This window comes from Larimichthys crocea, chromosome XX (genome assembly GCF_000972845.2).
Source record: "Larimichthys crocea isolate SSNF chromosome XX, L_crocea_2.0, whole genome shotgun sequence".
NCBI lineage: Eukaryota > Metazoa > Chordata > Actinopteri > Sciaenidae > Larimichthys > Larimichthys crocea.
The window spans coordinates 16,014,750-16,041,230 of record NC_040030.1 but is presented as its reverse complement, the minus strand read 5'-3'; the positions used below and the strand labels follow the sequence as shown (position 1 = coordinate 16,041,230).

Below are 26,481 nucleotides of genomic sequence, written 5' to 3'. Positions count from 1 at the left end.
ATTGAGTCGGGGGACGCTGTGCTGTAAAAGATATTTTTCTTTGTTTCTGACTCGACTGTGGTCATTAAAGATCCTGTTCCAAAAAGTTGAGTTCCCCTGTGAGTCCTGGCAAGATTCCAAACCGGGTCACTTTCCATCTGTCCACCTAATCATCCCCAGGTAATTATCAAGGTTCCCTCCCTCTGCAGCTCGAGCTGAAAACAGCCTCCTACCCTCACCCAGGTGGAGGCGGTCGACATGAACTGAGAAGTCCAAAACAGTGACTGTGGAAGAGTTCTGCATGTGATCAGCGAGTGTGAGTTAAAACACACTGCATGCAGAACAATACGTTTCAATGTTAGTCAATGTGTCAGCTCACACAGTCAAATTCAGCACAGAGCAGACCTGCGGGGAAGGAAATCAGCTACAAAATAAAAACCCGGTTGATTTCAAAATAAAATACTCTGTGTTCACCACAGATCGTAGTGATTATGGTGAATTCGCGAAATCGCGGCGTTCTTGCGACGCTCTGTGGCCGGCAGAGACGCACCTGAGCGCATCACAACAGATTATGTGTGAGTTGGCGGACAGTGGAGTACGCAGCTGATCCACATGCAGTGTGTTTTGGGGTGAGTGTGGAGATCTGGGGTTTAAATAACGCTGAGTCAATGGACAACACGGTGTGTGTGTGCCGGTTAAGTGTCAGGTGTGTGTGATTGTCCTGATTGCAGTGGGCAGACTCAAAGGGTCCAAATATTACGATGGTTTACTGTCGAGTTAACAGCCTCATATAAAATCCTACTTTATTTGTGTAATTTCCTTAAAGTTTCATGGCATATTTTACCGTCTTTTACTGTCATAGTTGGCAGTTATTCAACAGAAAAATCTACTTTCTATTTTACCGTGTGTCTGCATGGACAGAAAACTGAGAAATCCGTAATTTATTGAGATGAACATTCCAGTCTCACGTCTAGTCCGTACGAACTAGACTCAAACACTCACAACATGAGCCACACTTGGCGACAGTGGCGATGCAGAAATCCAGATGCCACGACTGGGTCAGTTTAGAGAGCGTGAGGGGTTTTATATAATGAAAGAAAAAGAATCAGCCTTCCAGTGGAAAACAAGAAATACACAAGTACTGGCAGCGAGTGTGTGTTGTGTGTGTGTGTGGGGGGGCTGAGTCAATGGACAACAGGTGTGTGTGCAGGTAAGTGTCAGGTGTGTGTGATTGTCCTGATTGCAGTGGAGCAGACTCAATGAGTCCAAATTTACGGCGTTTTCTGTCGAGTTAACAGCCTCTATATAAAATCCTCCTTTATTTTGTATGAATCCTGAATAAATAAAGGTTTGATGTATTCATGGCATTTTTTAATGAATATACAGTAAAAACATGTCATATTTAATGTCATGTCATTGTTTGCAGTTGAGGTGAACCAGCACTTAATATTCAGTACAGAAAAAACTGCATGGACTAAATGCTGGAGATGAATCGATGATTTTCAAACGCTGCTTTCAACCTCAGAGGTAAGAAGGACTCAACACTGGGAACCAGAGCAGAGAAGGCAAATGAGGAAATATTTCCTCCCCATCTTCCATCCTCTCCTCCTCTCCTCTCCTCTTTCCTCCTCTCCTTCCTTCTCGTCCTCTCCTTCTCTGTATAGAACCTGTAATTACAGTGTCTCCTTTTTTTTAGCAGTAAAGACTTTCATAATGGTCCCCGGGGAGAGGCTGTCCAAACTTAATTAACGCTACCAAACAGTCTCCTCTCTCTCTCCTCTCTCTCTCAGCTGATCGGGCCCGTCATTGATAAGTGCACGGTGGAAAAAATGAAAGCTGACTTGACACAGGCTGCTCACACAACACTGAGACAATCCACTGGGAGTTACTGCAGTCGCGGTATGTGTGTGTGGTGTTTCTCACTGAATTGAAAGTGTGTGTGTGTGTGTGTGTGTGTGTGTGTGTGTGTGCGTGTGTGTGTGGATCTTAATCCTCTGGCGGTGTAAGCCCTGAAAATCATGCTCTGATCTCGGCTGAGTAGCCCGCCTCTTTTTATTCCCATTTGTTTGACTTAGAGAGATTAGCCATTAATTACTGGCGCTAGGAAATTAAAACACACACACACCACACACACACACAGACACACACACGCACCACACACCCACACACACAGATAACCGCACACAGTGTACGGGTGCAGAGTTTGTTAAACAGGACTATTACATCGGCCCTGCGCACTGCCAAAGGCCTCCGTAGCAGCTGAGCACTCATCCAGCAGACTCACACACACACACACACACAACTCACACACACACACACACCACACACACACACACCCACACACAGCGCTGAGGAAAGATGCTGCTCTGGGTGAAATCTGGCAGCTTTAGCTGAGCACAACATTCAACCTCCGCATGAGAGCGCCAGGGGGATTAGCACCGGAGAGGACAAGCTGACAAAGCCCAGACAGGATGAGGAATCCAAACACAGGAGGCACCTGCAGCCAGCACAAAGGACCGCCTGCTCGGTGTCTGACGGAGCCCATCAAGCTGGTCGAGCTTCTTCTCGCGGCGTCCACAGCAGGTCCTTCGGACCCCCCCTGAGAATCCGCAGAGAGCAGAACAGAAACCAGACTCTGCACTCGGGGCGAGGTGAACTTAAAGCTGCGCTAATTAACGTGTTCATCTTAAGAACGGGCCGCAGTGTGTTTGCAGTGACAGTAATTATCACCCCTCAGCGTTCACCTCCGCTCTGCCAAATGTTTAGTGCCTTCAGCACATTCTTTGTAGTTTTCTGCTCCATGGACTCATTGAGATAATGTCCAGCTTGCACGGTGTCATCCCATTAAAAAACGCTGATGAACCAACCGCAGAGGCGCAAACCGTGACAGTATAAGCAGGGGTTCTCCAAACTACGGCCCGCGGGCCACATTCCGGGCCCGCCTAAAACAATTGGAGTGGGCCACACTCAATGATTAGCTTGGCATTCTAATTAAAATCTACCTTATTTACGAACTATTTACAGTACTGCTCATTTTTATCCCTCACACAATGGTATATTCGACGTGACTTTGCTCCTATGAAGTTCATGACGGCCGCACGGTGCGGGAGGATCCCCTCGTGGGACCTCTCCCCGGCGCTGGTGGCCCCGCAGGCGCATTTCTTCCGCGGGTGCACCTGACCGGTCTTGGTCGGCTTGGAAAGGCTCGGGGGGCCAAGGTGGCTCACGGCTCTGGCCACGAGCTTTACAGCACCCTCCTGCCTGGACCTCGCAACTTCCCGGGGCCGTGGACTTAGTGCTCGCTGCGCCCTCTCCTCGACTGTCGAATCGCAACTTTCCCTTCCTCCCGCAACAAAATCGCAACAAAAATGTAAAAAAGCAACTTTCACCGCATTTTTTTGAAAACCTCATGCAACATCAGGGATTTTAGGCCGCAACTATTTCAAAAAAGGCCCACGAAATCCTGGTGGGACTGATATCATTTCCGGTTATAGACTGACCCCGGCCCCCCCATCACAGAAGGCAAGTTGATGTGGCCCGCACCGAAAAAAAGTTTGGGGACTCCCTGGTATAAAGAATGGACAAAAAATACAGGCAACCGCCCGTCAATCTAAATATCGGCAACGACGTGGATCATCGGCCGACCTGAGACGGGTTTCAAATGATTGCCGGGTACTGTAAACATGTTTATTCTGCTGTGAAGTTGGACATTTGGACATGGGGACTTATGGGGACTGACTCACTTCTGCACCCGCTCAGGTGGACGTTAGAGAAACTGCAAGGTTTTTTGGCATCAGAGGTTCCTTTTTGGTGCAAACTGCTCATCAGAGAGTAACTAATGACGTTCAAGAATTCGGAAGAAATTTGGCGTTCAGTATCGTCTCCAAGGACGCTCTGATTATCTGATCAGTTTTAAACCTACTCCATAAATAGTTAAATTACCGTGTTAACTATTCTTAGAATTACATTACTAGTGGACATTAAAAATCTGTGTATAACATGCAAAATATTGCTTATTTAAGTAGTGAACAACACACGGGCTGCACCTTCGCTTCATTAGTCACGACACTAAATTTAAAGTGCAGAGGAATTTCTCCACTAGCAGCAGAGAATCTTAAAATAAAAAAACTCTGCACATTGTCTTTCTGCACAGTCATCCGAGTGATGTCACAATATCACCTGTAGCTGATGTTTTTGTGGACAGGACTATCGATAACATCGATTTTTAGCTCTTGTGAAAACATGTATGAATATCAGTTTCTGCCATGGGACAGCTGTTATTTCTTTACATCAGGAACAAAGCGCAGTTGTTCCCTTCGCTTTGTTCCAATATTTTCTAAAGCAGAATAAATATTATTATTCCTCGAGCTGCATTAAAAAGCAGGGTTATATGTAACCGCTGGGCTACATTTCATCCTGTTCACTAACAGTTTGCCTGCGTTTGAAGAGTCAAGGTCCACTGACAGAAGAAACAATCCTCCACACATGTTTTATTCATTATTCTACGGCCTCACCGTAAAACATTTTTTTCTGCTTTTGTTCAGTTGCTATGAGAAATTTCAGGAGGTGGCTTGACACGGGGAGCTGGAGATACTCTGTGTGTGTCTGCCTCCCTCTAGTGGTTTAAAGTTGACACCTACTGTGTACTGAACATACACAACAGTTCATGCCTCGACCAGTCAGGGCTGCTTTGGAAGCAAAAGGTGGTCATAATGTTATGGGATTGTTGTTATATTTATATTATTTATTAATGGACTCCATTCGATCAAAACACCAGCAGCAGTTCCTTTAAGTCCTTGGAGTTGCGAGGTGAGGCCTCCAAGGATCCGACTTGTTTGTCCACACATCCCACAGATGCTCGATTGAACTGAGATCTGGGAACTTGGAGGCCGAGTCGACGCCTTGAACTCCTTGTTGCGTTCCTCAATCCACTCCGGACCATGTTTGCTTTGTGGCAGGGAAGCTTTATCCAGCTGGAAGAGGCCACTGCCATCAGGAAAACACTTGTTCCATGAAAGGGTGTTTATGTGTCTGCAAAAATGCTGCAAAGGTAGTTGGTGTCAAAGTAACATCCACATGAATGGCAGGACCCCATCTCCCAGTAGTAGAACATCGCCCAAAGCATATAACTTCCTCCAATAGTGCGACGAGTTTATGCGACGCATCTGACCCCAACGTGGATTCATCAGACCAGGCCACCTTCTCCATCGCTTGGTGGGTCCAGTCCATTGTTGGACTTGATGTCAGGCATGGGCGGCCTGTCTGCAGCCCCATATACCTTGATTTGCCTTTCTTCAGAACCAGCATGAACTTTTTCCGCAATTTGGATCAAGCCACAGGGCCAAAGGAGAACCACACCACAAGGGCTGCAGTTTTGGAAATGTTCTGACGCAGTCGCCTCTTGTCAAAGTCGCTTCAAAGTTCAAAAGAGACGGCAGTACCTCATTCGTAGGGCAGGAGGAGAGGGCTGGTTCAAGTCCAGCATGGACGTATAGGATAGACGGTGGACTGGTTAGCTGGAGAGGTGCCCGTTCACCTCCTGGGCACTGCTGAGCAATGTACCGAACCCCTGCCTGCTCCCAGAGTGCTTCACCTGTCAAATTTTCCAATTTTATTGCAAAACAATGAAACAAAATTGAAATAAGCTCAAGAGCCGAGAATTGTAATTTGTCTTTATTGTTTAAATTCACCAAAAAAGTTGTTTTTTTTCTGCATAACTACATCCAACAGCATTCAGTGTTGTCGCCACCGTGACCTCATCAAACACCCCGAGTGACGATAGCGTGACATCATCGGCGCCACCATGACGTCACAGCCATCATGACGTGGTCAAACTGCAGAAAGAATAAAACTACTGACAGTCAGTCCATCCCAGAGTCCGTCGTCAATAAAAGCATCTCGCCGCTACCCGTTGTAAAGCACCAAACATTGCACATCGACTTATAGCATGCATCAAGTGTCCTTCTTAAAGTTACTGCTTAGAAACAAAAACCCACCCCCACCCACACGCCCGCATCGCTCAACATGGAGTCAAATAAAACCACAAACATGAGTGGAAGTGTTTTCTTTTCAGCCATACATGAGTTTGTACACTATGATTTTTAATATGATGGTTGCTGCAGGTCTCCAGAGTGATAATGACTCATAATACTCCAGCGCTGCCGGTCTCACCTTTGCTTTCTTCTCCATAAATATCCACGTTTTAATATTTAATCACACGCAGGCCTAGATTTAGAAAGGGAGAGGAATTTTAAACAACGTTCTGACCGACTGTTCTTCTTTCTACACACCATATATTAAATGTATGCAGATATATTCCATATGTTGGTTTTTCCTTTTGGAATTTAGTCTTGAAAGTCAAAGATGTTCAGGCTGGGTCGTTAGTTTGGGGATTTTTAGAAACGCTGAGTATAATGTCCCTCAATCCCAACCAACCCCATGTAAGAACTTTTTGAGTAGCCACCAAAAACCGTTTGTTTTGTATAAAATTTAAGTGTCAAAATATATTTTTCTGTGTATAAATTTTATCTCCCTACATGACTCATGTCTAATTGTCTAATGGCAGTTTTAAGCTGGCGTATTTATATTTCAGTCAGATTTAACGGTCCCTTGTGAAAGATTTAAGGAAATTAAATCACCTCCTAAAATAAAAGAAGATGTTTTTTGCTGCAGCAGATCCTTTAAGTCCTTGAAGTTGCGCGGGTGAGGCCTCCAAGGATCGGACTTGTTTGTCCAAACACATCCCCACAGATGCTCGATTGAACTGAGATCTGGGGAACTTGGAGGCCGAGTCGACACCTTGAACTCGTTGTTGCGTTCCTCAATCCACTCCTGGACCGTGTTTGCTTTGTGGCAGGGAGCTTTATCCAGCTGGAAGAGGCCACTGCCATCAGGGAACACTGTTTCCATGAAAGGGTCTTCATGGTCCGCAAACAATGCTGCAAAGGTTGTGGTGTCAAAAGTAACATCCACATGAAGGCAGGACCCAACGCCTTTTCCCATGGTGCCATGTGTTCACCAGATATGGTCACCTTCTTATTTAATTTATGCTTTTGTTACCTTAGAAACGAGTGGACGGACCAAACACAAGTCGAATAGCTTTCATGTTTTTCACGTGTTCCCGTAGTTTACAGCTAGATGTCACTAAATCCAACACACTGGACCTTTAAGATTCATAATTCAGCTGCAAAAACTTTTTGTTTAAATTAGATTAGCATTTATTTTCAGTTCAGGAAATGTTTTATATATTTAATATAATCAGAATATTTCATGCTACACAACAGCCACAATGGGCAGACCGCTGTCGGGTTCCTGTCCACTGTCATATAAAGGGCTAGCATCTCAGGGTAAACTCTACGTTACAATCCTGGTCTTAACAGGCCTCCATGCCTCGTCATTTCTCTCTTTATTACTTCTTCATTTGGTATCATTTGCCACTTCTTAAACATAACCACTGTTATTCTCTAGCTGTTTTATTCCACTGGATGAATTTAAATATGGCTATAATCCCTTTTAGTTACCATCTCAATGATGAGGAAGCCGTACATACAGTGTGCTCACTTATTCTCAGTTCTCCTAGAAAAAATGAGGGTACATATTAATTTAAACTGCTGACTTCTTTGTACTAAAAAATTTTTGCATATTTTGACTATTATGGCTATATTAGCTTCGCTCAAAAACATAGAGAGTACCGTCCAACGCAGGGCCTTCTACTGTGAACCCCAAGCGTCGTGAGAACGCACGAGATCTCGTGAATTCACGCATAATCATGCGATATTTCCGGCTGTAGTCTCTTTGACTCCTGCGATGGCATTCCACGCTGCATCTTTTTTCTGGTGCCCTTACAAAAAGGACGTGAGGTGTCATCAATGGTTGATTTTGGATTTCCAGAATCAACTTCTCCTCATCCATGGTGTCGACGGGTTGAAAGACGCCTGAAAACCTCTGACCCGTTGACTTCAATGAAACTCAATCCGCAGTGAACACGGAGTACTTTATTTTGAAAATCAACCGGGTTTTATTTTGTAGCCGATTTCCTTCCGTGCACAATCTGCTCTGTGCTGAATTTATGCGTAATTTGGATAAAACAGTAGAACCATGATTGATCGGCCCTGAGGTTCTGCAGACAAACTGTGGAAACTTCTCCATGGACGCTGTGAGCACTGAAGATGTGCATTCCAAAATTAACCCTTCAATTAGTTTAGGTCGTAAGATTTATTTGTGATTTGTTGCAGAGTTACATGAAGACTGAGTCGGGGGACGTTGTGCTGTAAAAGATATTTTTCTTTGTTTCTGACTCGCTGTGGTCATTAAAGATCCTGTTCCAAAAAGTTGAGTTCCCCAGTGAGTCCTGGCAAGATTCCAAACCGGGCTCAGTTTCCATCTGTCCACCTAATCATCCCCCAGAGTAATTATCAATGTTTCCCTCCCTCTGCAGCTCGAGCTGAAAACAGCCTCCCTACCATCACCCAGGTGGAGGCGGTCGACATGAACTAAGAAGTCCAAACAGTGACTGAGGAAGAGTTCTGCATGTGATCAGCGAGTGTGAGTGAGTGAAGGCTAAAACACACTGCATGCAGAACAATACGTTTCAATGTTAGTCAATGTGTCAGCTCACACAGTCAAATTCAGCACAGAGCAGACCGTGCAGGGAAGGAAATCAGCTACAAAATACAAAATAAAACCCTGGTTGATTTTCAAAATAAAATACTCTGTTCACCGCAGATCGAGTGATTATGTGTGAATTCGCAAAATCTCGGGCGTTCTTGCGACGCTCTGTGGCCGGCGGAGACACACCTGAGCGCATCACAAACGGATTGTGTGAGTTGGCGGACAGTGGAGTACGCAGCTGATCCACATGCAGTGTGTTTTCGGGGTGAGTGTGGAGATCTGGGGGTTTAAATAACGGCTGAGTCAATGGACAACAGGTGTGTGTGCAGGTAAGTGTCAGGTGTGTGTGATTGTCCTGATTGCAGTGGAGCAGACTCAAAGGGTCCAAATATTACGATGGTTTACTGTCGAATTAACAGCCTCTAATACAAAATACTACTTTATTTTGTGTAATTCCCTTAAAGTAGTTTCATGGCATATTTTACGGTCTTTTACTGTCATAGTTTGGCAGTTTTTCAACAGAAAAACCGTGTGTCTGCATGGACAAGAAAACTGAGAAATCACGTAATTTATTGAGATGAACATTCCAGTCTCACGTCTAGTCCGTACGAACTAGACTCAACAACTCACAACATGAGCAACCACAGTGGCGAATCCAGACTGCCACGACTGGTCGAGTTTAGAGAGCGTGAGGGGTTTTATATAATGAAAAGAAATCAGCCTTTCCAGATGGAAAACAAGAAATACACAGTACTGGCAGCGAGTTTGTGTGTGTGTGTGTGGGGGGGCTGAGTCAATGGACAACAGGTGTGTGTGCAGGTAAGTGTCAGGTGTGTGTGATGGTCCTGATTGCAGTGGAGCAGACTCAAAGGGTCCAAATATTACGATGGTTTACTGTCGAATTAACAGCCTCTAAAATAAAATCCTACTTTATTTTGTATGAATCCTGAATAAATAAAGGGTTTGATGTATTTCATGGCATATTTTTAAATGATTATACAGTAAAACACATGTCATATTTAATGTCATGTCATTGTTTGGCAGTTTGAGGTGAACCAACACTTTAATATTCAGTACAGAAAAAACTGCACTGGACTAAATGAGCTGGAGATGAATCGATGATTTTCAAACGCTGCTTTAACACTCAGAGGTAAAGAAAGACTCAACAACTGGAAACAGAGCAGAGAAGGCAAATGAGGAATATTTCCTCCCCTCTTACCATCCTCTCCTCCTCTCCTCCTCCTCGTCCTCTCCTCCTCCTCTCCTCTCCTTCTCGTCCTCTCCTCTCTGTATAGAACTGTAATTACAGTGTCTCCTTTTTCTTATTAGCAGATAAGACTTTCATAATGGTTCCCCGGAGAGGCTGTCCAAACTTAATTAACGCTACCTAAACAGTCTCCTCTCTCTCTCTCTCCCTCTCTCTCTCTCTCTCTCTCTCTGTCTCTCTCTCTCTCTCTCTCTCTCTAAACAATGGCAGCTGATCGGCCCGTCATTGATAAGTGCACGGTGAAAAATGAAAGCTGGACTTGACACAGGCTTGACTCAGACAACACTGAGCAACCACTGGGAGGTACTGCAGTCGCTGGTATGTGTGTGTGTTTGTGTTTCTCACTGAATTGAATATTGTGTGTGTGTGTGTGTGTGTGGATCTAATTCCTCTGAGCGGTGTAAGCCCTGAAATCATGCTCTGATCTCCGGCTGAGTAGCCCGCTCTTTTTATTCCCATTTGTTTGACTTAGAGAGATTAGCCATTAATTACTGGCTAGAGAAATTAAGCACACACACACACACACACACACACACACACACACACACAGATAACCGCACACAGAGTACGGTGCAGAGTTGTTAAACAGGACTCATTACATCGGCCCTGCCGCACATGCCAAAGGCCCGTAGAGCTGAAGCAGCATCATCTAGCAGACTCACACACACACACACACACACACACACACACACACACACACAGCTGCTGAGGAAAGATGCTGCTCTGGGTGAAATCTGGCAGCTTTTAGCTGAGCACAACATCAACCTCCCGCATGAGAGCGCAGGGGGATTAGCACCGGAGAGACAAGCTGACCAAAGCCCAGACAGGATGAGGAATCACAAACACAGGAGGCACCTGAGCCAGCACAAAGACCGGCTGCTCAGTGTCTGCACGGAGCCCATCAAAGCTGGTCGAGCTTCTTCTCGCGGCGTCCACGCGAGTCCTTCGACCCCCCCTGAGAATCCGCAGAGAGCAGAACAGAACCAGACTCCGACACTCGGGGCGAAGGTGAACTTAAAGCTGCGCTAATTAACGTGTTCATCTTAAGAACGGGCCGCAGTGTGTTTGCAGTGACAGTAATTATCACCCACTCAGCAGTTCACCTCCGCTCTGCCAAATGTTTTAGTGCCTTTCAGCACATTTCTTTGTAGTTTTCTGCTCCATGGACTCATTGAGATAATGTCCAGCTGCAGCTGTCATCCCATAAAAAACGCTGATGAACCAACTCGCAGAGGCGCAAACCAGTGACAGTATAAAGCAGGGGTTCTCCAAACTACGGCCTGCGGGCCACATCCGGCCCGCCTAAACAATTGGAGTGGCCACACTTAATGATTAAGCTTGGCATTCTAATTAAAATCTACCTTATTTACAAACTATTTACAGTACCAGCTAATTTTCACACAATGGTATATTCCAACGTGACTTTGCTCGTGATCAACTTCCGCGCAGTCTGCCCGGGGGATTCAACTCGGCGGGTCAGGGACGGCCGCACGGTGCGGGGGGATCCCCTCGTGGGACCTCTCCCCAGCGCCGGCTGGCTTCCGCAGGTGCATTTATTCCGCGGCAGTGCGCCCCGACCGGCTCTGGGTCGGCTTGGAAAGGCTCGGGGGCGAAGGTGGCTCACGGCTCCGGCCGCGAGCTTTACAGCGCCCTCCTGCCCGGACCTCTCCGCGACTGTCGAAATGCAACTTTCACTTCCTCCCGCAACAAAATCGCAACAAAAATGTAAAAAGCAACTTTCACCGCAATTTTTTTAAAACCTCATGCAACATCAGGGATTTTAGGCCGCAACTATTTCAAAAAAGGCCGCGAAATCCTGGTGGGACTGATATCATTTCAGTTATAGACTGACCCCGGCCCCCCATCACTGAAGGCATGTTGATGTGGCCCGCACCGAAAAAAGTTTGGGGACCCCTGGGATAAAGAATGGACAAAAATACACGCCGCAACCGCCCGTCTAATCTAAATATCGGCAAAGACGTGGATCATTGGCCGACCTGAGACGGGTCAAATGACGCCTGGGTTATTTCTGCTGTGAAGTTGGACATTTGGACATGGGGACTTATGGAGACTGACTCACTTCTGGCACCAGCATCAGGTGGACGTTAGAGGAACTGCAGGTTTTGGCATCAGAGGTTCCTTTTTGGTGCAAACTGCTCATCAGAGTAACTAATGACGTTCAAGCATTCGGAAGAAATTTGATGTTTAGTATCGTCTCCAAGGACGCTCTGATTATCTGATCAGTTTTAAACATACTCCATAAATAGTTTAATTACCATGTTAACTATTCTTAGAATTACATTATAGTGGATATTAAAAATCTGTGTATAACATGCAAATATTGCTTATTTTAAGTAGTGAACACAACGCGGCTGCACCTTCGCTTCATGATGTCACGACATAAATTTAAGTGCAGAGGAATTTTCTCCACTCAGCAGATGAATCTTAAAAATAAAAAAAACTCTGCACATTTGTCTTTCTGCACCGTCATCCGAGTGATGTCACAATATCACCTGGTAGCTGATGTTTTTGATTGGACAGGACTATCGATGACATCGATTCAGCTTTGTGAAAACATGGATGAATATCAGTTTCTGCCGTGGACAGCTGTTCTTTCTTTACATCAGGAACAAACCGCAGTTATTCCCTTCGCTTTGTTCCAATATTTTCTAAAGCAGAATAAATATTATTATTCCTCGAGGCTGCATTAAAAAGCAGGGTTACATGTAACCTCGCTGTGGCTACATTTCATCCTGTTCACTAACAGTTTGCCTGCGTTTGAAGAGTCAAGGTCACTGACAGAAGAAACAATCCTCCACACATGTTTTATTCATTATTCTACGGCCTCACCGTAAAACATTTTTTTCTGCTTTTGATCAGTTGCTATGAGAAATTTCAGGAGGTGGCTGAAGGGGAGCTGGAGATACTCTGTGTGTGTCTGCCTCCCTCTAGTGGTTTTAAGTTGATCACCTACTGTGTACTGAACATACACAACAGTTCATGCCTCGACCAGTCAGGGCTGCTTTGGAAGCAAAAGGTGGTCATAATGTTATGGCTGATTGGTGTATATTTATATTATTATTTAATGGACTCCATTAGACCAAAACACCAGCAGCAGATCCTTTAAGTCCTTGAAGTTGCGAGGTGAGGCCTCCAAGGATCCGACTTGTTTGTCCAACACATCCCACAGATGCTCGATTTAATTGAGATCTGGGGAACTTGGAGGCCAAGTCAACGCCCTGAACTCGTTGCGTTCCTCAATCCACTCCTGGACCATGTTTGCTTTGTGGCAGGGAGCTTTATCCAGCTGGAAGAGGCCACTGCCATCAGGGAACACTGTTTCCATGAAAGGGTGTTTATGGTCTGCGAAAATGCTGCAAAGGTAGTTGGTGTCAAAGTAACATCCACATGAATGGCAGGACCAACATCTCCCAGTAGAACATCGCCCAAAGCATAACTTCCTCCAATAGTGCAACGAGTTATGCGACGCATCTGACCCAACGTGATTCATCAGACCAGGCCACCTTCTTCCATCGCTTGGTGGTCCAGTCCATTGTTGGACTGGAGTCAGCATGGGCGGCCTGTCTGCAGCCCCATATACCTTGATGCCTTTCTATCAGAACCAGCATGAACTTTTTCAGCAATTTGGATCAAGCCACATGGGCCAAAGGAGAACACACCACAAGGGCTGCAGTTTTGGAAATGTTCTGACGCAGGCGCCTTCTTGTCAAAGTCGCTCAAAGTTCAAAAGAGACGGCAGTACCTCAGTCTGTAGGGACCTGGCTTGGGAACCGGAGAGTAGCTGCTTCAAGTCCAGCATGGACGTATAGGACAGAGGGTGGACTGGTTAGCTGGAGAGGCGCCCGTTCACCTCCTGGGCACTGCTGAGCAAGGTACCGAACCCCTGACTGCTCCCAGGGTGCTTCACCTGTCAAATTTTACAATTTTATTGCAAAACAATGAAACAAAATTGAAATAAAGCTCAAGAGCCGAGAATTGTAATTTGTCTTTATTGTTTAAATTCACCAAAAAGTTGTTTTTTTTTCTGCATAACTACATCCAACAGCATTCAGTGTTGTCGCCACCGTGACCTCATCAACACCCCGAGTGACGATAGCGTGACATCATCGGCGCCACCATGACGTCACAGCATCATGACGTGGCTCAAACGGCAGAAAGAATAAAAACTACTGACAGTCAGTCCATCCCAGAGTCCGTCGTCAATAAAAGCATCTCGCCGCTACCCGTGTAAAGCACAAACATTGCACATCGACTTATAGCATAGCATCAAGTGTCCTTCTTAAAGTTACTGCTTAGAAACCAAAACCCACCCACCCACACGCCCGCATCGCCTCAACATGGAGTCAAATAAAACCAGAAACATGAGTGGAAGTGTTTTCTTTTCAGCCATACATGAGTTTGTACACTATGATTTTTAAATATGATGGTTGCTGCAGGTCTCCAGAGATGATAATGACTCATAATACTCCAGCGCTGCCGTCTCACCTTTGCTTTCTTCTCCATAAATATCCACATTTAATATTTAATCACACGCAGGCCTAGATTTAGAAAGGGGAGGAATTTTTAAACAACGTCTGACCCGACTGTTCTTCTTTCTGCACACAATATTAAATGTATGCAGATATATTCCATATGTTGGTTTTTCCTTTGGAATTTAGTCTTGAAGTCAAAGATGTTCAGGCTGGGTCGTAGTTTGGGATTTTAGAAACGCTGAGTATAAAGTCCCTCAATCCCAACCAACCCCATGTAAGAACTTTTTGAGTAGCCACCAAAACAGTTCACGTTTGTTTCCTGTATAAATTTAAGTGTCAAAATATATTTTCTGTCAATTTTATCTCCCTACATGACTACATGTCTAAATTGTCTAAATGCAGTTTCAAAGCTGGCGTATTTATATTTCAGTCAGATTTAAAAGGTCCAGTGTGAAAGATTTAAGGAAATTAATCACCTAAAAATGAAAAGATGTTTTTTGCTGCAGCAGTTCCTTTAAGTCCTTGAAGTTGCGAGGTGAGGCCTCCAAGGATCGGACTTGTTTGTCCAACACATCCCACAGATGCTCGATTGAATTGAGATCTGGGGAACTTGGAGGCCGAGTCGACGCCTTGAACTCGTTGCGTTCCTCAGTCCACTCCTGGACCATGTTTGCTTTGTGGCATGGAGCTTTATCCAGCTGGAAGAGGCCACTGCCATCAGGGAACACTGTTTCCATGAAAAGTTCATGGTCTGCAACAATGCTGCAAAGGTAGTTGGTGTCAAAGTAACATCCACATGAATGGCAGGACCCAACGTGTTCTAGCAGAACATCGCCCAAAGCATGCCTTCTTCCCATGGTGCCATGTGTTCACCAGATATGGTCACCTTCTGATTTAATTTATGCTTTTGTTACCTTAGAATGAGTGAACGGACCAAACACAAGCTCTGAATAGATTTCATGTTTTTCACGTGTTCCCGTAGTTTACAGCTAGATGTCACTAAATCCGACACACTGGACCTTTAAGATTCATAATTCAGCTGAAAAAACATTTTTTTTAAATTAGATTATGCATTTACAGTTTCAGGAAATGTTTTATATATTTATATAATCTGAATATTTCATGCTACACAACAGCACAATTTGCATTGACCCTGCTCTTTCCTTCCACTTCATTTAAAAGTGCTCATCTCATGTTAAACTCTTACTTACAATCCTGTCTCTACATTTCTCTCCATGCCTCGTCATTTCCTCTCTAATATACTCTCATTTGGTATCATTTGCCACTTTTAAACATAACACTGTATATCTCTAGCTGTTTTATGTCCACTTGGTGAAGTTAATATATGGCTATAATCTCCTTTTAGTACCATCTAAATGATGAGGAGCCGTACATACAGTGTGCTCACTTATTCTCAGTTCTCCTCAGAAAAAATGAGGGTAAATATAATTTAAACTGTGACATTCTTTGTACTAAAAAATTGCATTATTTTTTACTATTATGGCTATATTAGCTTCGCTCGAACATAGAGAGTACCGTCAACGCAGGGCATGTCACTCTAAACGCTCCTTTTGTAACACTCTGTCATATTTTCTCCTCTGTGTTGGTAAAACTATGAAAACACTGCAGATGATACTGAAATGTGTGCGTCCTTCGGAAAGTCAGGGAGACTCAGAAACAGTCTGACCGTCCTACATCATAAACTAAAAGAATAAATGGCGTCAGAACATTATCAAGCAAACTATCCCTCCCACAAGTACTTGCATAAATCTCTTCGTTAAATCATCTGCTATATACAGTAATACATTTAATCGTTACATATACGGCTCGTCTGAGCCCGGCAAGTCGCTCCTTGAACAGTACTACACCATGGTCCAATGACCCCGATATTCATCCCTCTTCATCAAGACCAAAATAACCAAAAGTCAAATTTTCCTTATACAGTAGAATACAGTAGACACCTTTCAAGTAAAAGACCTGTTTTTTCTAAGAATACTGATGTGTTCACATGACTGTGACAGACCCGAGTCAAAAACCGGAACCGAGATCAGTTCAAGTCTGAGTTATCGATACCGGAGGAGCCGTTTTTTGGCCACTAGGTGGCACTGGGGTGATTTTGTGTCAGTTTGGGGTAGCCTATGAAGGTGGGGCAGGTACGGCGAGGCTCAGGTGTGTCGCCAGAGGAGGAAGCTAACTAGCTTTTGGCCGCCACACCAAGCCGTGCCACCATTTTAGTTGTTGTATTTGGGAATCTCTTGTACGGAGATAAAGTCCAATGCCAGTTGTTGGAAATCTTGAGCACACAAAATAAACCAGATCTCTCATAAGTTGGACTCCTGTCTGGTTGTGTCTGGACTCGAGTAGCCACCATAAAGGCTGTAACGCTTTGACTCGGGTCCGCCTGATGGTTCGCGGACAGAAACTTCATAATCAGATGGCGGACAGAACATAGTGACTAATTCTTGTTTTTCATTGTTAAATCTGAGGAAGGAAAAAAAAAAAAAAAGGTAAATGAAGTAACTCTTTTTTTAAAAAGTACAGAAATGCCATCATAACCACAGACAACTAAGCCGCCGGTTTCTGTTTTGAAGAATGTAATATATCGATTTTTTTTTTTTGCCTTGAAACAAAGTGAGTGACGGTTAAACACTCGCCACTTCTTTTTTCTACAGTAATCCATTGATAATAATCAATGCACAAAAGTAAAAGACAAAAGCACACGAATATCCAAAAACTGAAATTGAGACGGCTCAAGACGAGAGAATTTTTTTTTTTTTGTCCTTTTGATTTTTTTTTTTTTCCTCACTTAAGTTTAAAATACACATATTAACCAGCTGTAGAAGGTTTACATAGGAATTTTGGATTCATCAAAAAAAAAAGCACAGTTTTTAAGTCAGTCCAGCTTTCCTGGCTTCACGGTGGACCAAGTCCAGGATGGTCCAGTCCAAGTCCAGTTCAGATGAGGAGCAGACTACTGGCCATGGCTGGGGTGGGTGTGGGGGGGCACTACCGTACTGATAACGCAGCGCTGTGTGCCATCGTGTGCTGGGCGGATGGCAGTTACTGTACGATGATGATCGTGCTGTACTCACCCCGTTCAACGTGGGGAAGCACAGTACGGCTCAGCTCAGCTCAGTTCAGCACTGTGAGGGGCCTCCTGGTGTACAGTGGTGGTCGGGTCACCACACAAGAGACAGTCTACATAGAGATAGTTACACAAGGGGGACGAGGAAGGGGAGGGCAGAGGGACCAGGGGGGGAGAGACGGAGGCCAGGCCAGTGGAGAGAGAGAGAGAGGGAGGGAGCTGGGAGTAAAGCTGGGAATAAAGCAGGGGGGGGGTCCACTGGTGTTGAATGAATCAGACGAGAGGAGGGCCGGGCTGGAGTGAAGGAGGAGGTGATGGAGCTCCGGAGAGTTTTCAGTGAGAGGGAGCTCCTCTGCCCATCAAGGAGACACCTGGAGGAAAACACAGCGACAAGACTGATGTGACTGTTTGTGTCCGTCAGCATAAAGGCCTGAACAAAAATGACCTCTGTCCTTTCCTAAACACGTTTCCTTGACCTTGATCGAAATCATCATGAGGTCCAGGTGAGGAGAAGACCACTGCTCTTACACTAGACTGCGACATCATGTGACGGATGTCACGTGTACTACCCACCGACGAATACGAATCAAAATAATAAATGAAGATAGTTCACCTGTGTCAGATATAAACTTATTAACAAGTTATGGCAAAAAATGGATGATTAATAATCAAATGCAACGTCCATGTTGATCTGCAGGACGCTGGACGTCCGTCAGTTTTATATTCATTTGAACGGTCACTTTGTGGTAGCTCATGATCAGATGTCGTTAGCAGAATCACTCACTCACTTTAAAGACTTGTTTTTGTGGCTTCTTATCATTTATTTAGCAGCTGTTATTTATTCATCTTTATTTCCGTATTCTGATCTAATGTAAGGGCTCCCGCTGTTTGGAAACACACACACAGCTTTTCATCTTCTGACTTCCAAACATTCTTTTAACTGACTTCAAAAAGGCGTGAGGCGTTCCTCTGAGCGCCGTACCTGCACACATCTGATGCTGTCAGACTTTGCTTTCACCCGCGGGGGCCGCTCTGCAACCCAAACTTTAAAAGAGATCGTGTTTTTGGTGTCTGGATCAAAGAACTCGCCGCAGGCTTTCAGTTCCAGGAAGACAGAAATGGATAAGGCGTGTTCACACGCTGATTTTAGAAGTGAAACGTTCAAATATTGAGATTGATTTGGATTGTTAAAGGTGCGCCCTGGACAGTCCTGAAGACTGAGTGACTGAGTCTCAGGTTTTTCTATGTTACCTCCTGATGGACGAATGTTTCCAGGTGTGCAAAGCAAGAGGGCGGAGCCTCCCAAGAAAGAGACAGCTGGGATGGCACCCTATTGGCTCAAAGCCCCATCAAGCATGTCAGTGCAGACAACTTAGAAAAAGCTGATACCCACCAAGCTACTCGGTGTCACAGGCAGACGCCTTCAGCAGATGGTTTCAAGATGACGTGAGTTCTGCAGGGAGAGAAGAAGAACTGCTTCACACGTGCTGATAGAAGTCTGTCACAGAAAGACTTTGCAGCTTGTTATGTAATATGAACCTCACCGGTGTGTCGTTCCACTGCCGCGGCAGGTCTTCTGGCTCGGGTGGGTAGGACATCCAGGACGGGCTACGGTACGAGGACGGCGGCGACATGACGAAGTAGTCTGAGTAACCCGGACGGTTGGCTGATATCGCGTAGACTGCTGTTATTGGGTTTCCTGCGAGATGTAAAGATGGATTTAACCCACGACTGGACTTCACTCCACGGCTTTAATGTGCACGTCAGCGGCGTGCCATACCTGAGTAGGTGCTGATGGACTGGTCCACGGTGACGGCAGGAAAGGGGGTCCTGGACAGCGGCAGGTACGGGGCGCCGTTGTGCTGCTGGGCCTGCAGGTCTGAGGCCTCCGACACACGAGGCTTCAGACTAACGTCAGGGGTGGAGCTGTGGAGGAGAGGACGGACTAACGTTAGATAGAAATGAAGTTCATGAAACAGCAGCACAAATGAAAGATGAGGAAAATCTGTTTTTGCGAATATCAAGTGAGAAGGAAATCCAAAAGTTTCCAAATCGAGAAAGTCAGTCGACATTTTTCCACAGGAAGAGAAAGAAGCATGACGAACTGTCGTATGACAATAAACTGAGAGTAAAGATGCACCCTACACTTTTATTGTTATTGTTGTAATTTTTATTGTTACAGAGCCACAATTAACAATTAATTCAAATGTCTGCATGTCTACATTTAATATAATAATAGAATTAATAAATGAAACATTTCTTTACACTCTCTGATTATTATTAAAATGATTACTGGTTCTTTAATGGGACTCTTTGCAGCAGCTGGTTCTTTGAAGAACCAGGCAGTAAAAGGTTCCCCTTTGGCATCACCTTAAGAACCACACAGGCTCTAACTTGAACCTTTATTTTGAAGGGTTTAGGAAAAATCAATAAAGGATTCAGTTTCTCCATTAAAAAGTTTTCCTGAGTAATTCATCATCACTGAACGATTAGAAAAACATCTGAGACTTTCTTTTTGGTGTCTGCTTGACGTTTCCAGTATTTTGCGTACTCAGACTCATGACTCATGTTCCGGAGAACATTCATCATCATTTGTTCTCCGTCGCAGCAGCCTCTGAACATACTGTACATGTTTGACTACAGCAGGAGACTGGACGGATGATGTCGCTGTCAGGGCTCAGGACCGTGATGCAGCGTGCACACTAATGCCTCACTGTGCACACTAATGCCTCACTGTGCACACTAACGCCTCACTGTGCACACTAATGCCTCACTGTGCACACTAACGCCTCACTGTGCAAACTAACGCCTCACTGTGCAAACTAACGCCTCACTGTGCACACTAACGCCTCACTGTGCACACTAATGCCTCACTGTGCACACTAAAGAGGAATTAAAACGCTGCACTCTTTCCTCCCTGAGTGCACGGAGGAACTCATGTATGATGATCCGACTGATTAATGACTAAATGCAAGAACGATTGTCACACACACACACACAGTTTTAAAATTATGAATGAAAACATCAGCGCTGTCTCTGTCTTATAAAATCTGCAGTACGTCACAGCTGGAAGATGTTACTTTGCTTGTTTGTCCACTAGATGGCGAGCATGCCCCTCTGCACGATGCACAGCCGCCGAGCAGTCGATCACTCCCTGCAGTGCTTAAAAGTGCCCAGCAACACGGCGACACAGCAACAGCATTTAAATGAAGAAGCGGCTCGGTTCAACACATCTGAGCAGTGAGAGGACGTGCAGGGCAGACGCTTCAGATGATGCACATTCATATTCTGAAGCTTTTGTTTGGCTCTCAAATAAAGAATTTATATATTTATCTGGTACAGTGATTAGCCCCAGAGCTGCATTTTGATTGGCTGAGAAGATTCGCAGGAATGTTTTTAAATTGCATATGTGAACTTTCACGTTTCATGTTTTTAATATATTCTCTAATTCAAAAGTAGTAGTTGTATGTGTGTGTGTGTGTTTGTATTACCGTCGTACTGAGGTCCCAGGTGGTGGTCCTGGTCTAGAGGGAATCAGTGGCGGAGGAGACCCGATGCCCATATCCGGAAGCTGGGTGAACCGGAAACCCTGCAGGAGCCACAAATGTGATTCAGAAATCTATTTAATCATCTGGATTCTTCAGTACGAGAACAAAATACATCAATAGAACCTCAAGTCGAAGTCAAACACACAAAGCGGAGAAACAATAAACCACGATGAGTGAAGAGGGCTAGAAAAACGGATTGGCGTCTGATCGGAGCAAATCAGAAGATACATATTCAAGCTGTGTGAGGCAATTTTATTTGTTGGTTGGTGTTCAGTCCTCAGCCTCAGTTAATCTCTGCAAAGCTCTCCCTTCCTGATCAGCTGCTGGCACTGCACAGCTCAAACTCTCTGTGCAAATATTTCAACAGATCTCCTGAGCCCTGTCGCTTTCATGAAATGTTTGAATGAATTTGCAGAAAATTCAACTTGCACGACTTCGTACGCGGATAATTCACTGTGTGGCAAAGATGAAAATAAAAGCTGAATATGCACGGGAACCTAAATTTGCATGACCCTTTTGAGCAGCACTATTTTCTTTCGGCTTGCTCTGCAGGTTTTTACGAGCAAAGCAATATGATATGAAGATTTAAAGCTCAAGGTGATTTATAGAAGTGTAAAGTAATTAAGTACATTAACTAAAGTACTTGTACTCTTTTTGTGCTACTACTTTTGAAAGTGAAATACCATTTGTCCTCCATAACTTTGTAACAGTAACTCGCTGCCTTTAAAACTGATATTGTACATGCAGTAGTGGTTATAATTAGCTCGAGCTGCTTAATTTATTAATTATTCAACAATCTGAGCTGATGAGCGCTTTTATTGTAACACTTTAAAGCTGCTATAATATATATTGTTATATAAACAGTGAATTCATTGGCTACCATATATGTAATGTAAAAAGTGTCAAGATGTGAAGCCACAGAGAATCATTCATCAAACCTCTCAGAGTGTTTTTAGTCCCTTTTAGCTCATTGTTTTGGTTGAATCCACTTAGTGACCTTGTTCTTGTCGGCACTTTCTGCTGAACAGAGTGCTAAAGTTTTCACAGACCCGAGTGGAGAGTAAACATTTATCAGATGGACACGAACGTAACTCCAAATTAACACCACTTATAGGCAAACACTTTAGCCACATGGACTGTGTATAATCTACAATTCTAGACAATTTTCTGTTATGTCTTTATATGAAATGTAATTTTTGCATTGTGGTCTGCTTTTAATATCTTTGTTACCCATCCTAGATTTGATTTCTCTACAGACATCACTGTGAAAGGTCGTTACTGGATCTACTTTTTATTTAAAAAAAGCTTGTTGACAGCAAAGTCTCTCACATATTAATGATATAATGAGATATGAGCATCAGAAAACATGATTTTTTTGTATAATTCCTCCCTGTGACTCCCTCCGAGTGCTTACCGGTTTGGGCAGACTACACTGGTGCATGTCCTCGTAGCCTGTGCTCCTCTGCCGGCCTCCACAGGGATGGTTCATGGTCCCCGGAGCGCTGGTGACCCCGTCACTGTAGTGGCTGGTGTGGGACGGGTTGTAGGCTCTGTGGGCATGGTGGTGGTGATGGTGGTGAGTGCTGATGAGAGAAAGAGAGAGAGAGGAATATTATCAACAGCCAACTCTCTTTAGTTTCCCTGTTTCTTCAGTGTGCAGCAGATAATCAAGCAGACGTGTTCAGAAAGATCTAGAGTGGGTTGTGCGCTCTTCAACGGATTTCAAATCGAATATCAGGGCGCCTCTTTCTTCTCTTTCCTACACAATGCTGTAAATCATGCAGATGTGCTGAGAAATAAACACAAGTTTACTTGGTTGGAGGAGAAGGGGGGTCGTGGTCCGGAGGTGCCAGGCTGAAGGCGTTGCCTAGCAACATGTGCATCTGCGTGCGGACCTCGTCAATGGATGGCTGGGAGCTAAGTGTGGAGGAGTCGGAGCCACGGTGAGCTTTCACCCCCAAGCTGCCGTTCCCGGTGCCAGTGGATCCACCTCCGTAACCCAGAGAGCTCATCAGACGGTCCACGTTGGTCTCCTCAAACGGTTCTGGTTCGCCCTGCAGAGCAAACACACGCACGCACACACACACACTCGGTCAGAAATACAGGGGTGCATTCATCAGCTTGTCTATGAAGTGATGAGGACGTGGATGTCTTCCTGACAGATCAAATCAGCATCTCTGACCACACACTGTATGAATTCCTGGTTTCCTAAGAAACGAATGCTCTGAGCAATACATGGAGGATGTTGGTGTCAGTCAGTTCACAGAGAGGGCGGAAAACAGGCAGAACTCATGAAAGTTAGTGAGTTCAGATGGTCGGGAGCAAGAGGCTGGAGAAAGTTCACAACAAAACCTTTTTATTCTCATTTTGTCATCAGACGTGAGAGCAGCTACTCCAGAAATATGAATCCGTTACAGTTACTTCAACTGCACTTTACAAATGTTTAAACTAAACTTAATTCAACGGCATTAATTATAAAGAAGTAGACGTGTTTACAATCATTTCTTACACAAGACGTCATGATCAATCTTCGCTTGGAGTGGCCAGGCTGGATGTCGCCGAGGTATCCATACCCCTGCTCGGAAATCACTGTTTTAATACACACTAGTTGCGTGCTGGGTAATATACTGTAGCTAAAGTTAATATCACAAAATGAATTAATGGATATATCGATTATTTAATCTGTGCAATTACCTCCTGCTGTAAAAATGAAGTATAGTAAATTCATGATCTGTAATTATGTTTGAAAATATTGTGCACACAAATAACATTCATAAGACGGGAATCTGCCATGTTTTAAAAGATGTATGTTGAAGACATATGAAGATGTTTATGTATTAACGTTCAAGCAGTAACAGTATTAATCTGTAGACAGAGGTAAGACCAGAAATGCGCATAGAAAGAATCGCTCATCCTGTCGGGGAGGATAAAAAACAAACTAACTAAGAGGTGGCGGCTGGTGATCCAGACAAAATACAAACAATTTATTAACCAACATCCACAAACTAAGAGCAAAACTGGGAACAGAGGAAAGCTTCAGACAAAGAAACAAAGGAAAACACAGGAGCTTAATAAACAGGCAGGACCACAGGTGGAACAGGTGAAACTAACAACTTACAAAGGCAGGAAGTAGAAATACAGGACACAGACAGGGAGAGAGCTACAAAATAAAACAAAGAAACACAAAACAAAGTCAAAACTGTCACACGGTCCTCATAATCCGGGGAGACCCTTCTGCTGTCGCACTGGAAAACACACGGTCCCCGCTTTGTAGCAAGACGAGTATAGTTGTGTTAGCTATGAATTTACATAAACATGAAGTAATATATTTTGCACCTCTGTGTGATAGATTTAATGCACTTTGAGTTTACTGTCTTGTAGATATCACTGAGTAAATTGTATTTTTTGTTCACGTCAACACACTCTAACTCCTTTCCAAGGCAACGTCTCCTTTTTATACACAAATAAATTAAAATAATGCTGTGTGCAAATATAAAGTCGTCACCTTGACGAGTGACAAAAACTTTTTTGTCAGTTAATTAAAATTTGCATGAATTAATTTGTTTTGGAAAACGATGATTATGAGCCAGCATGAGCACGCATACATAAAGCAGAGCAGCACACACACACACAAACATGAAGCAGGTAAACCAGCATAAACACTGTATGTACTGTTCTAAAGCATGAAACCGACCTGATAAGATATGAGACACAAACATGCATTGCTCCTGCACGGACACACTCCGCTCTCCGTGTGCCGTTTCAAACAGCTTGGTGCATCCAAGGCTATTAACCACTATCGAGCCTCCCATCTGAATCCATGAACAGGCTATAATCATATTCAGAGTCATTGACATTCAGCTAGGTAGCTGCTGTTACTGTGGTGCAGCAGGGAAGCAGCATAAAGAGATCTCGCTCACGCTCGCTCCATCGGTCCTCATTTTATCTCTTTTATTTTTTGTATCTTTTTCAGTCGTTTAAAAAAATGAAGCAATCTCTTTTTCTTTAATCTTTTTGTCATTTGCGTCTCTTCCCGCTCGGTGCGGGTTTATAAAGTTCAAAGAAAGGTGATTCGTCAATCCTCTATGTGTGAGCTCAGAGCACCGGAGAGGGAGAATAAAGGATTAAAGTTAGAAATGCTCCCCGAAGATTATTTTATTAGTCTGACAGCCGTCATGTGACCTATTTCAAAGAAGAAGGATTCAGCCGCGGTTTCGTCATCGCTCTGTATGACTCACCTGGTCAGAGATCAGACCTGAGCTGCTATTACAGTTTGTTACACGATCCAGCTCTGAAATTCTTCAAAGCTTTGCGTGATCTTGCCGCTGGATATTTTTCTCCTGCAGTAAATCCTTCAGTCCTGATTAAACTTAAAGGTCCATCGAGGTATTTGCTTCAAATCACTGAAAATGTCACCGCACTTTTTTCCTCCGTCTGACGTCTTATTCTGTTCAGCTAAATGTTTGTCTCACATTTGGGTTTGAAACACAACAAAGAACGTCAGAAGGTTCCAGGACTTACAGTCCGGTCACTCACATCGTAGCCGTTGTTTCGGATGCCCCTCCTGGATCTTTCCCTCAGCACCAGGAGGTCCATCTCCGTCTCCACTGGACTCGGGCTGCTCAGAGACTGCCGGCTCCAATAGGTGGGCTCCCGTGGGTGGGAGTACCTGATGAACAGGTGCAAGAAAGAAGAAAAACTCTTAGGATACTGTACTGGTTTTCAGACGTACTGAACCGTTTGCTTTCCATTTGGGAACAGGCGAAACCTGCTAGGGAACCAATGTAAACTTCTTCATCGAGTCATTTGGCTGATGCTTTTATCCAAACGACTTACAAAAAAGAGAAACTTGTATAGACTTGGGATAGATTTATCATTCCCCATTAATTATCTCTGAAGAGCTGAAGTTCTCCAGGAGGTTTTTAAAGGCAGAGAGGGACGCCCCTGATCTGGTAGGAACTGGTAGGACGTTCCACCAACGGGGAACGACAGACGAGAAAAGTCTGGATTGACCTGAGCGTGGGGAACGGGAATTGATTCAGAAGCCTGTTTGCTTTGGTCACGAGTCAATCACCTGCTTCATACTGTGAAATCTGTTGAAGTTCAAGTTTCTTTGTCTGTGTTAAATCCTCCAGTGACAAAGACAAGCAAACACAGCAGACACATATCTGTATGACAGTGTAAAATATTAATGCGTTGACCGAAACTCACCCTTCACCACTCACTCATTCCTTATGTGTTGCTTAGCAACTACGCTCTACAGCAGTTTTATAATTCTTGGTGTGAGAGTAGATTCTGCTTTGCATTTAATTACTGATTACACACACACACACACACACAAACATAAATCCATCAAACTATTTGAAAAGTTACACGATGACATTAAAAATAGAATAACGTCACACACTTTTGATGAAGCGTTTGATTAAAGGGACGTTCTTATATATTTTCCAGTGACGCATTTAAAGGTACAGTGTGACAGATTTAGTGACATCTAGT

At 44.2% G+C, this 26,481-nt stretch overlaps 2 protein-coding genes across 4 annotated transcripts in view; both read right to left on the bottom strand.

Moving 5' to 3' along the window:
• The window catches only part of herc56.1 (HECT and RLD domain containing E3 ubiquitin protein ligase 56.1), an 820,440-nt gene that overhangs the window by 559,006 nt on the left and 234,953 nt on the right, over positions 1-26,481 (bottom strand). The gene's annotated exons all lie outside the window — the stretch shown is intronic.
• Positions 16,969-26,481, bottom strand: part of kiaa1549la (KIAA1549-like a) — a 93,719-nt gene continuing 84,206 nt past the window's right edge. For 2 of the 3 annotated variants that reach the window (XM_019261410.2, XM_027272328.1), the window contains 8 exons: positions 25,504-25,651; positions 22,795-23,036; positions 22,397-22,565; positions 20,926-21,023; positions 19,215-19,360; positions 18,979-19,133; positions 18,828-18,887; positions 16,969-17,805 (listed from right to left, as the gene is read on the bottom strand). In XM_019261410.2, coding sequence (XP_019116955.2) covers positions 18,858-18,887; positions 18,979-19,133; positions 19,215-19,360; positions 20,926-21,023; positions 22,397-22,565; positions 22,795-23,036; positions 25,504-25,651 — 988 coding nt within the window. In that variant the 3' untranslated portion in view covers positions 16,969-17,805; positions 18,828-18,857. The remainder of the gene's footprint in view (positions 17,806-18,827; positions 18,888-18,978; positions 19,134-19,214; positions 19,361-20,925; positions 21,024-22,396; positions 22,566-22,794; positions 23,037-25,503; positions 25,652-26,481) is intronic. The other variant, XM_019261411.2, reaches the window with a different exon arrangement.